This window comes from Protomyctophum parallelum, assembly GCF_964188405.1.
Source record: "Protomyctophum parallelum genome assembly, chromosome: 1".
In the NCBI taxonomy this organism is placed as follows: domain Eukaryota; kingdom Metazoa; phylum Chordata; class Actinopteri; order Myctophiformes; family Myctophidae; genus Protomyctophum; species Protomyctophum parallelum.
The window spans coordinates 22,531,910-22,544,238 of NC_139697.1; the positions used below are offsets into that span (position 1 = coordinate 22,531,910).

The 12,329-nt window shown below is 41.4% G+C and overlaps 1 protein-coding gene across 3 annotated transcripts in view; it reads right to left on the reverse strand.

Annotated features, from left to right (window-relative positions):
• Window positions 1-12,329, reverse strand: part of slc66a2 (solute carrier family 66 member 2) — a 36,677-nt gene that overhangs the window by 8,872 nt on the left and 15,476 nt on the right. For all 3 annotated transcript variants that reach the window (XM_083762834.1, XM_083762835.1, XM_083762833.1), the window contains one exon: window positions 5,488-5,704. In XM_083762834.1, the coding sequence (XP_083618960.1) occupies window positions 5,488-5,704 (217 nt within the window). The remainder of the gene's footprint in view (window positions 1-5,487; window positions 5,705-12,329) is intronic.

Below are 12,329 nucleotides of genomic sequence, written 5' to 3' on the forward strand. Positions count from 1 at the left end.
ACACAGAACCACCGCCAAGCACCTCTCGCGCAGTAAAGTCCTGAAGGTACATTTTGCCACTTTCAACCTTATTTTTAACATTTGGAAATGGGTTTGCTGAAAATAATATGTAAAATAGTGCAAATAGCCTATACAAGCTAACAACATGCACAGTGCAGTGCATTGTGAATCTTGTCATGGCTGTAGATCGTACTACAAAGTATATAGGGCTGAAGTGATTATCTCTGAGCACGAGAGAGAGAGAGAGAGAGAGAGAGAGAGACTCAGAGAGAGAGAGAGAGACTCAGAGACCTAAGTAAGGTTAAGTAAGGTTAACATGCAGACCCAGGGGGGTGAATTAAACAACAGATATATAACACTGTCACTGAGAGGCACGACACCCCGGGGACCCGACGCTCCAGACACGCAGCTCATCACCCTCTGACTGGACTCTCCATTTGTCATCAATCTTTCATGTATTTGTCGCCGTCTATAATTGACCGCACGGCTGAGCACTGGTGCCGTTGCCGATGCAGGTAGATCTAGTCTACTGTACATCCCAGTACAGTTCGTTATGCTTTTTCAAGGACTTGTTTAACCGATTCTGACCTGAGATCAGATTCTAAAAATGTCTTCTACATCCTGACAGTTTTCTGAAAAAGCTATGTTTTTATGACGATGTATTGACCCACATGTCACGTCTTCCGTCTAGACTTTGGAACGACCAGAACAGCCGTCCTGCTCATATGGGGTTAAAAGGTCTAGTGATGGAGGAGCGAAGGGTCTTGACCGAGCCCTGTTGTATATAAGTAATCAATTCATTCTTGAAATCAATATTCTAAAACGAATAGGTAATCAATGAAGGAAGGCTATGTCTAATGGGCTCTGCTCTTTTGGTTGGCTGTGTTCTGAATTAATTGGTGTAGCTTTTTTGTTTTGCCAACATAATATGGAATTCCAGTAATCTGGTTGATAAAAGCATAAATTACTTCTTCACCATCAGCCTGGAGTTTCAAAATACTTCATTTTAGAGATGTTTCTTAGCTGTTAAAATGGCTGGACCACCTTATTTAACTGTATTTAATGATTGATCACTGCTTTGGCTGTAGGCTTCACGGTCAGCTAAGTCAGCAAGATTGAGCTCGAGAAGTCGAGATTGAGCCACCCAACAGTGTAAATCATCAAAACGTGCTTTAAGTAATTTGGCAACTATAATTCAGATAAGTAATGGATAGGCTAGTAGTGTATCATCATCATCGACACTACAGTGATTATGGATAATATGGCCCATGGAAAGAGTTTGAATAATATGGGGCTGAGAAGAGAGCCTTGCGCCACTGTAATTCACCTGTGCCAGGTGGAAAATGATTGTCCTGATAAATAAGAATACAAATAACCTAATACAAATACAGCAAAATATGCAGGATTAAAATGGGGCATTGTCCTGCCTGAGCAACTGAAAGGAGACCATTAGTGACTTTCAGTAGAGCGGTTTGTGCACTGTGGCATGGCGAGAACATGACTGGAGGTTTCTAAATGATGCGGTCGTTGTTCAAGTCGTCACAAAGTGTTTCTGCACGACTTTCATTAATTAAGGGATAAAAATGGGAGTTTAGAGATGGTTCTAAAATTGCAAATAAATAAATAAGTTTTTAAGAAGTGGTTTGATGAGGGAATGGGAGGTAAAGACAGATGGCACTTAACCAGTAATGAGGGAGCCATTTATAATGGAGAGAATGCTAGGGCAAACTGAAATCAAACAATTTTATGTCTTGTGAGATAGTATCTAGAGGGTACCAGTACTAAATTATTCCTTCCCAGTCTGTGCCAATTATGCTGGCTTGGTTGTATATTGACACATTCAAAAAATTACAATTGGTTGCTGCCAAGCGTGTAACCTTAACCCTAACCCTGGAGGATAGTTTTGTATTATTAAAACGCATTACAGCTGACATGACAGGGGTTCTGCTTGTTTACAATGTCTAGTACTACTCACCCATTCTCATACAAACATTCACATACCAAACACAGAGGCAACCATGCAAGGTGGCACCAGCCCACTCATTGGGAGCAATTAGGGATATATTCTTGCTCTAGGACATTTCGACACAATAACAGACGCCTGGGATTGAATCGGGGACATTGCTCCTGACCCGTTGTCGACGGATGGAACATTTTCTGTGCTGACAACTTCCTGTGTTCTGCCTGAAGTGTTTCATGCGTAAGTATTCAAATAGCACGGCTTCCGGGAGAAGCGTGGCCACTTCAAAGCGTATGGGCATATTGGACAGGACATAATTGGGAGGAAGTCAGTGCTACAGTATGAGTTGTTTTCTTTGTGTTTATTTTTTCAGTTAATGGCTTGTGGCTGACTTGCTTCACTGTGTACTGAAACGTGTGGCACACTGGCAAACACACACATAACATCAACAATGTCAGCAGAACTGAGGGGTTGAAGGCTCAAGGCTGGGTGGTACAGTATCTGGGAAGAGGAAGAATATCCGCACACCAGTTTGTAGAGCTCCGAGACGTACTTAATTTTAAAGTAACAATTAAATGCAACGTTTCGACCGACTTTAATTTAATTGTTGCACAATTGCACACACACACACACACACACACACACACACACACACACACACACACACACACACACACACACACACACACACACACACACACACACACACACACACACACACACACACACACACACACACACACACACACACACACACACACACACCTGGAGAGCGCTTGTAGTAAAGTAACCTAGCAACAGCGGGCAATATTCCGGCTCAACAGGTTGAGCACAGAGGGAGGATAGATGGATAACAAACAAAGAAGCAGAGCTGCAAATGACATTGTCCACTGGTTTCTATGGCAGCTACCTGCACACTGTGACCGGCTGAGGACAGCGCTGGCGAGCAGCTAGGTGAAGGAGGTTTCTCCCACAGAAACCTTGTATCTCCACATTTCAATGTTTTAAATGTTTTTTCCATTAGTTAATGCCCTGCTTCGTTGTATGACTGAGTCAAGCGAAAGTAGCGGAAATAGTGATGTATTGTATAGAGAGAGTATAAGAGTTAAAAACAGAAATTTCACTTTCAAACAATGTTTGGGGTCACTTTAACGTCCACTCAGGCTTTCAACAGGAGCTTGTGACTAAATAACTACAATGCATCCGTTGGAACAAAGGTTATTTTCCTCAAGAGTAATGGTTTTAGACAAACAAGGTTTCCGCCCAACAGCGACGACATGTGAAATACAGTCGAACGGAGGAGGCTGCCTTCGGTAGACACACACAGCGGTGTGAGGTCAAGCTCTGTGGATTGTCAAGATTCACTAACTGTCAGGCAGGCAGGGATGACAGAAGGAAACAAACAGCCAACGTTATGGGCAGGAACAGGCCCAGCTGGTATCTGGAGTGCCCGGGTTAAAGGAGAATTCCATACTAAAAGGCTTTCTTACCTTTCTTTGTAGTTGTTACGTCCCCATCAAAGAGGTCCAGGTTGGCTATTTCCCCTACCATAAGCCCTAAATGAATTGCATTGAATTGAATGGGATGTATGGGGTGTTGTGCTAATTCGCTTATTTCCATCGAAATAAGTAGTAAAGTGTGCCGCTTGGGTTATTATTTACATTATGAAGAGAGGATATATACAAAAAAAATCTAATTTTGAGCGATGGAAATAAGCGAATTAGCGCAACACTGGCATTGGTCGTGGGCGCCCCTGGAAGTATAGGATTTGTGTTTCGGGTATAGCGATAAATAGTGTTCATTTGAGGCTAAATACAGGGATGCCAGCTTGATTATAGTCCTCTCCCACAAACCATAATGTCTTACAGATAGGTAATGGATAAGAGACTCGCACCACATGAAAGACCAGACAGGTTTTACGTAGGTTGTGTACAAGTTGCCCCGCATAGGTCGTTCAGAGGTTAGCTCAGTGTCCTAATATGCCAAGACTGGGACGTTGGGGTTCAATCCGTGGCAGTCATTATGAAAGACTATAAGATGCTTCACACTCAGCCTTAAAGGGTTGGAGGTAATTACATGCTCGTGTCATGTCCTTGGGGCTGCACTTGTACATCAAGCTGCCTTTCTCCACAGAAACTGGACCTAAGAGCCATATGGCTCGAGGAACAATTGATTTCCAAGGCTACAAGCTTGCCCGGCACCCCGAGCCCAATCAACTCCAAGTTACCATGTATTTGGCATCTTCCAACAAAAAAGTAGCTTCGGTGTACGATAACCACTCCTGGCAACGACACATAACAGAAGCCTTCATTGTGGTACAAATAAACATGGATAAATATCTAATACGTATGGGACGGCCGATTCGTCACTTTATCGATTTTTCGAGGAGAATGAATAGTTGGCGTCAACAAATTGCTCTCAGAAGACGCTGTGTCCTTGCCGTTTGTGGCAGCACGAACAGTAAGTCAGATACCATAAATACTTAATAAGTACAGTACCGTGTCAGCGACTCAGCGTTAATGATGTAACACTTCCTGTTATAATGACCTGTCAGGGACAGGTCATTAAAACAGATCCAGGGCCAGCAGGTTTTACATAGAGCAGAGGCTAACTGGACCTGATTAATTATAGACTGCTGGTCATGTGAAAGGTGATTTATTCAGGAGAGCGGTAGAGAATCCTGGCAGCTGGATGATGGGCAATAATACCAAAGCCAGGCTGAGAGTTGGAATTGTTTCCGTCTATTTTCTAACAACCTGCACTCTGAATCTCTAAAGAGCCGTGGTCTGTGTGTGTGTGTGTTTGTGCGTGTATGTGTCATATTAATCCATAACTCAAGAGAGTAAAACAATAACCAAAACCTCACGTGTTCGCCCCGTGACCCTCTGTTGTCTATAATGGAAGCAGCTCTCACGAATCAATAAATAATAGCAGTGATAATGAGAATGTAATGTCCGACCGAGGTTACGGCGCTGAAAACAACTTCATGTTCATCTTTATATAATTGGTGCTTAGTGAGTCATACCTGCGGTGAAGTGGATGAGGAAATTAAAGTGTTTTGCGGTTTTTCATTCATAACGAGTCAAAGGAAGCCTCTTATGCCTAGACAAGATTATCCATCACAGCTGAGGAGGACGGGAGACAATATGAAAAATATATGAAGCACTGCAATAACCCATGACATTTCTGTTGGCCCGTGTGAATGTGCTCGGTTTGCCGATGTCAGATGTTCTGGGTCTGAATACCGATCCCAAATATGTTGTTGTGAACCGATATTTCCTAAAACTCTGCTATATAAATTCTGATCAAGTTTTTCAAAAACCAAAAATAGCAGATCTACAAGCCTACAGCACGTCACACACAAGCTGCATAATTCCCAATAAATTCCCCGGTCAAATAATAGACGATATGCTGTATATCGTCGTATATGATTCAAACTAGGCCGTCTCATTGGTGTCGGGCGGCGTGTGTGTCGAGCGCGTTTGGCTCTAGATTGGTTGTAGATTGGGTGGGGTGGGTGTGGGTACCTCATGCCCTCGGTGGACTTGTTCTGGTAGTTGCAGTAGAGCTGCGGCGTGCCCAGCATGGCCTCGGTGAACACGGCCAGGAAGCCCAGACTCTCCACGAACAGCGCCGAGTCCAGGAGCAGGTAGGTGACGTAGGCCGCCAGCAGCGTGAAGGTCACCACGCACTGCAGGTAATCCACGAAGCGACTCCACGACCAGAAGTGGTTCCAATCAAAGTCTGAGGCACACATGCACACACACACACACACACACACACACACACACACACACACAATGGTTTATTTAATGGTTGTTGCTTGCCAAAAAGAACACCACAAGAGCAACCTTTTGTCAAGTAAAAAGTAAAAGCTAGGTGCAATTTACCATTTTTAGCTGTAGCAACGCAGCTAAAAATTTATATTGTTAGCTGTGTATAATGTATAACATAATATTAGCTTATGTTATATATAGTCTTATTATATAAGACACTGTAGATTCAAGACATGTCGTTCGGTTGCAGCTTATCAGTTTGTTCAAATGGTTGTGCTTGTTCAAATGAAACATGCAGAAGGCTTCATTGATTGAGAGTATACAGTAGTTTGGCGACACAACTTAGAATCAACACAACGATAAATTCAAACTTTTGCCTCAATTACAATTAATCCTATATTTACTGCATACTGAAGACATCAAGGATCTCCAGGGGCACAAAAGTGACAAGGACCAACAGATACAGAGATCTCCAGATATGAGCATATCAGTCGGATCGGTGCAAATCACAAACTTAAATCACAAAGTGTTTTAAGTGTAAATAACAGATCTACAAGCTCACAACACATACAGTGTCTCTCTGTCTTTGTGTGTTTGTGTGTACCAAATTGAGATGATAAACTTCACAAAAGTGTGATGTTTTTGAGGGGCGCTAGCCCCTCCTATATACAGCTTTTCGTCCCGTCACTTCTCACATTTGCCATTGACAATGAGAGGAGAATTTACGTCATATGTGCCTGAAATATGACGTAAATTTGTGGCAACACAAACATTAAATGCCATTGACAATGAAAGGAACATTTACGTCATCTTAGTTCAATTCAGTTGTGATCTTACTGTACATGATCATGGTGAAAAGATGAGGATTTATTTTTAAACATTGTATCATCATGGTTAAAAGTCAAAATAATAACTTAAGTTGACAAATTAATTCATAAAGAAGTATATTCAATTTGCATTGGATGATGTACGACGACAATGGGTGCGATTTCTTTCTTCTAAAAACAAACGGTTAGACTGGTTTACCCCCAATAACAATGAAGCCCTAGGATGGTGCCATACATGGTTTCCTTCGTGGTCGGTGTTAATGTGTTAATATGTGTGTGAAATGTAATGCACAATGTAAAGCACTTTGATAATTCACCATGACACAGCTCCTCCTCTAAGATATCTTTAGGCTACTGGTGCAGCACACGTATTCCAGCTGTTAGTAGAATAAATCGAGAAAATCTAATCACGTTACCGCACTGCTGTATCTAAAATGGGATATGAACAGTCCTCCAGATGCAATTCATTTAATCCTGTTTAAATGAGGTTCTGCTTTATCAGGAACCCACATCTGGAAACTGCTCTCCCTACAGGCCTCTACAGCGGCTACAGTAGGAGACATGCAGGTCGATTTTGAAGGTGCAGTTTACCAGGTCGTGATACATAAATTGGCCTCGCTCTGCGCACATTCGTATTATGAAAGGCATATCGGCCCGTGTTGAACGCACTCGGCCCGTGTTGAACGCACACACATTTGGCATACCGCGTCCCTGAATATTTTAGCATTGTGGGAGTGTCCATATGTTAATTATTCTCGCTTTGCGCAATTTGCTATTAAGCCCCTTGACCTAAAGACACTCAGCGCATAACGATTAGACGTGGGTCTGACCACCTCATAAACGCAAAAAGCACTGTTTGATTTGACACTTGAGCGGCTCTGGAAGGCTGGTAGAGTGTTGCCATGTCTGTTTATTATAAGCGGCTTATTTTTCTGTAAAGTTGCTTTGTGTGGTTGCTTTTCTTGTTTCTAAAGTGGTTATTTGGGCTTTTCTCCTAATGTTGTTTAAACCAGTGATCGTCACACAGCACATTCCCATGTCAAGGATCCCCAGATGAATGCATTTGCCCAACTAAGGACAGCTAATCCAAAAATTAAATAAAAAGATTACTTTTGAAAATAGCAGATCTATACCAGCTCACAATGCATCACATTCATTCATTAAAACTATGAACTCTGACTGCAGGGGGATATATAATGATCATTATAACAATGTGCAAGAACATATTTAAAAAGAAGGAAGAACTTTATATTTGTGGACAATCAAAATATGTTTTTTATTTTAATGTGGTGTCATTCAAATTAATCTGGATATGGCAGACTCACTATTTAGAAAATAAAAACATGGCACTTCATTTAAAATAGGTTACAGACCCCTGTTATATGCGCTTATTTTTATAGACCTATTTACTTGTTTCTATGAGACATGGCAGTTTTGCGTCTTTAAAAAAAAAAAATTGAGATTAGAAACGGCCATAATTCTTTCATTTCTCAACCTTAAAAATAAATAAAAACATCTCCATAATCCGTGGGAAATGTGCTTTCATATGCTGTATCACACCCGATTCAAGTCTTCTTCAATAAAATGCTACGAGCGAACTCAGCGAAGACCATACCATCGGGGCCACAGCATTACGCAGCACGCATTCAACTCATTCCTTCGTCGTGACTTGAATGAAATAAAATATAATAAACGTTATTTTACTGGTGTTTTTCAATAGAAACAAATAAAGAGCGTGTGTAGGCTACTGTGTGCAAGTGCAACAGTGCATATACATGCATGCACTAGGCTATATTTCTTCCGTGTCGGGATGGTGATTGAGCTCTTCAAGTTCACAGCCCGTTTGGTCTTTCATAAAAAAACGTTGATATTAGCCTATAAACACTCATGGTTCTCTCATTTCTCAACCGTTTTATTAAATGTAAAAATCTCCATATTCCTTATGAATCTTGCTTTCATTCGCTGTATGGTACATGGTTCTATCGTTATCGAATTAATTAATTACGCATGGATTGGCAATTTGCCAATATGCTGCTATCTACTCGCAATTCCATTCCGATCTGAAAGGTGGGTCTGTTCTTTTGAGGCATAAAGGTGACAGCATGCAGTGCAATAGGAATAATTAACCCAAATGTGACAAAGGCATGTCATGTCTTCTATGGTGCCAGCCTGAAGAAATGTCATACCACGACCCCCAAAGTGCGCATTCCGTATGTGACATCAGCTGACTGGTAAAGAGAATAGTACGGACATGTTGATTGGGTACGTCTCAAACACGCCTTAAACACACCCATGACTAATTCAAGGCCGTTTTGCGCACTCCGCGGGGTGTCAAAAGCGCTTCTTAACATGCCCAAAATTGCAATATGACATACTACACGCCCCCAGATCATAATACTGTAATTAGATTAGTAATATAGAAGTAAGTAACATAGAAGTCCTAAATCGACCCCATGGGCTTTAAAAGAGATTAAAACAAGGGAAAGGGCATTGTTCAAAAGACAGCTTCAATTTACCCCATCACTGAAATATTATTAATTGAAATAATAGTTATACAAATATCTTGTAATATTACAGAGTGGGTAATATCCAAAGCCAAACAATGGAAAGGCTTATGACATTTGAGCTTCTGGTCCATTTTGTTCCATTAGCAGACTGCTCACGAGACAACCTGACATTTAGCTGACGCACGTGTGCTAATCTCTTCTAAACCAAGGTCAGTTAATGATACGTTTTTTTTTAAAGCTTTCTGTTTTGTTTAGTTAGGAGTCCAAGATGGAATGTCTTTGTGGTATTGAAGTGAATGGATCGCTTTGCGATCGACAAGGTCAACACATCCCATAATAAAGTAACGTGAATGACTTTGCTAAAAGCAATTCAGGCCTGGCTCCGGCATTTGAGCTCATTCCTTTTATAATGGCATCGAAAATGTCCTTCATACCTAACTGATGGAATCATTTCACCATGTAGAAAAATAGGAACTAACCAGGTGCTCAATGGAGGTAGCAGGATGTGATACATGATAAAAAGGTGCTCACACGGATCAAAAAACGGGATCAATACATAAAGTAAAGTAAAGTTAACATGTTTACCCAGGGTAACTGGACTAAGCTCAATACCTTGTTTACAGCCAGGCCCTGCTCATAAAACATTTCATGGTAGGGGTTCAATGCCTTGCTCAAGGGCACTTCAACGGTGGTAATTTTAACGTGCCGGTCCGGGGATACGAACTAGCGACCTTCCGATATCAAGACCGCTCCGCAAACCATTCAGCCACCGCTGCCCCATGATAAAAAGAGAAGGATCCGGGCACACAAAGTTAAAAAACGCCTTTATTGAATTAAAAGGCAACTGCCAACATGTTTCGACCTAACAGGTCTTCATCAGGGCAAGAATGCTTTTTTAACTTTGTGTGCCCGGATCCTTCTCTCTTTTTATCATTTCACCATGTGTTGACAAAGATGAGATACCGGGTACATTACAGAGCTGGGTTTTTCAGTGAGGGGTAGCGGGGGTTGGGTATTGACAGGGAGCTCACCGTAGAACATGTGTCACAATATGATTCATACTGTATCCCAATGCATGACACATGTGTAACACTAAAGGGATTGATATATGATGATACATTGCAAACTACGTTGGTTCCATCAATCCAAGCAGAACACAATTGATCGATTGGTCAATAAAATAAACATGCTGAAAATGCACACGGCCCCGCGGCCCGCCATCTGACCTATAGGCCGCAGTGGTCAGTGGCTGGGCCGTGGACAATCCCAAGTGGGCCCTATTCCAGAAGAAACACCTGGATAGACAAATATAATACAGTTATGTACAGCACATTCAAATATGATGCGTTCAACACATACAATACATGCACAATTTAAACATACTTTTAGTTGAGCAAGATTTACGACCTTGAAATAACATTTTCAAACTTATCTAGAGATCAGAAACCTGTCTACCGATGACATCAATGGTGATTTGATGACTATAGGGCTCAATCTTGCGCCACCCATATGCCTTATCCCTAAACTTATTTGCCATTTTTTACTATTTTGAAAATCATTTTAAAATAGTTCAACTAGCCGATCTACATCTACACGTTGTGAGCTTGTAGATCACCTATTTTAATTATTTTAACCCATTTTGGACTGAGGCCGATTCTAAAAATGCCTTGAAGTTCTGAAAAACTTCAAATATTTATATACCAGCATCAAATATTTTAAATTTTTGAATACTGTACAGAACCCCAAGAGGGGTTCCCATCCAGAAGGGTTATAACACCAAAAGGGGTGCCCGCCCAGAATGGGTTAAAAGGTTTTATAAAATAGTAAGAAATGGCAAATAAGTTTAGGGATAAGAGTTAAGGGGTGGCGCAAGATATGTCTGTTCTCTTCGTGAAAGGTTGAAATAGAAGCCAGTGGTCTTGCTAACTATGACATCTTGTTTAACATTCTGTCTACAGCCCTCCTCTGAGACACACAGACCAAGTAGACAGAAATGGTGCCATCTTAAAATGGCCATTTAGTGACGACCATTTACTGTATATGAACATACTGTACTACATGTAGGTTGGAAATGGGTTAAGTGGTCCTTTAACAGACAGCATTGAGAAAGTGTACGGTATATGACTAACATGATACGCAGCTATTATTGATTTCTTGTTTGTATTTTTTGCCCTAGAGGGCAAGTCATATGCGATCAAAGCATTAACTGGATAAGCCAATATGTTGATGCAGAATGGCGGTTTAAAAAGTAACAATATTGTAGCATTGCGGGTTGTTTAGTTGGCTGAACTGGGATTTCTCGGTGTCGGCTATGTTTTATTGCACTTCATTATTTACTTAGCGCATACAAGGGGATGTTTATTGGGTTTAACAATGCGTCATGGGGTTCGTGACATGTGTTACAGTACATGCCGTTATAAATGTTTAATTGCCGCGTCGCCGTGATAGATTGGTACAGTAGCTAGCCGTGTTGAGCCTCTCTCCAGTTTCCTCATTTAACAGTGTTGTCACAGACACATTTATGTGAGTAAGACAATAAAAGAGATTCCAATCGGCAGAAGTTGTCAGCACCGATTCATTCCACCGGTTGTTACCGGTCTATTTCAGTTGAGCGGGACCATCGCTATGGAATGTCATCTTCAGTAAGTCCCTTTCATGAATGTTCATCATTTTTCAGTTTTCAAGCGCTCTGGCAGCTGTGGACCCCCCATGCTGGCAGCTTGACAAGAGTACAGTAACCCCTGTGTAGAGGATGCCTGGCCTGTACTGATAACAGCCTGGCACAGAGAAAAAGCAAGGATTGGTGACAGTGACTGTGTCACCTGGCCACAAAAACGAATGATAAATAAAGCTTCACACACACTCGTCAGAGTTACGTTGTCAAAGAAGACTTATATATACTGCAATTCAAACGTATGGTTTTGTGTAAGATTTGTCTGCAGCTACAGTAATTGGTCGTTATCTTCTTAAATTGACACCATCAGGTGTGGATCTCACTGATGAGCAGATATCTTCGATCCCACTGATTGTCACTGTGAGGTCCTTGAAGGGGCCAAATGGGTAAATGATTGATAGTTATGAACCAAATTGCGAGTTTAGATTGGGATCCCAAATCATATCGAATGGGGGTCCAACCGTGGCCTAATTAATGGCTAATGCAGCATATAAAACTGGGGGGGTCCTTGAAATTAAAACGGTTGAGAATCACTGCACTATGCCCCCACATCATCAGAAACACTGAAAGAGACTTGTATAAAAA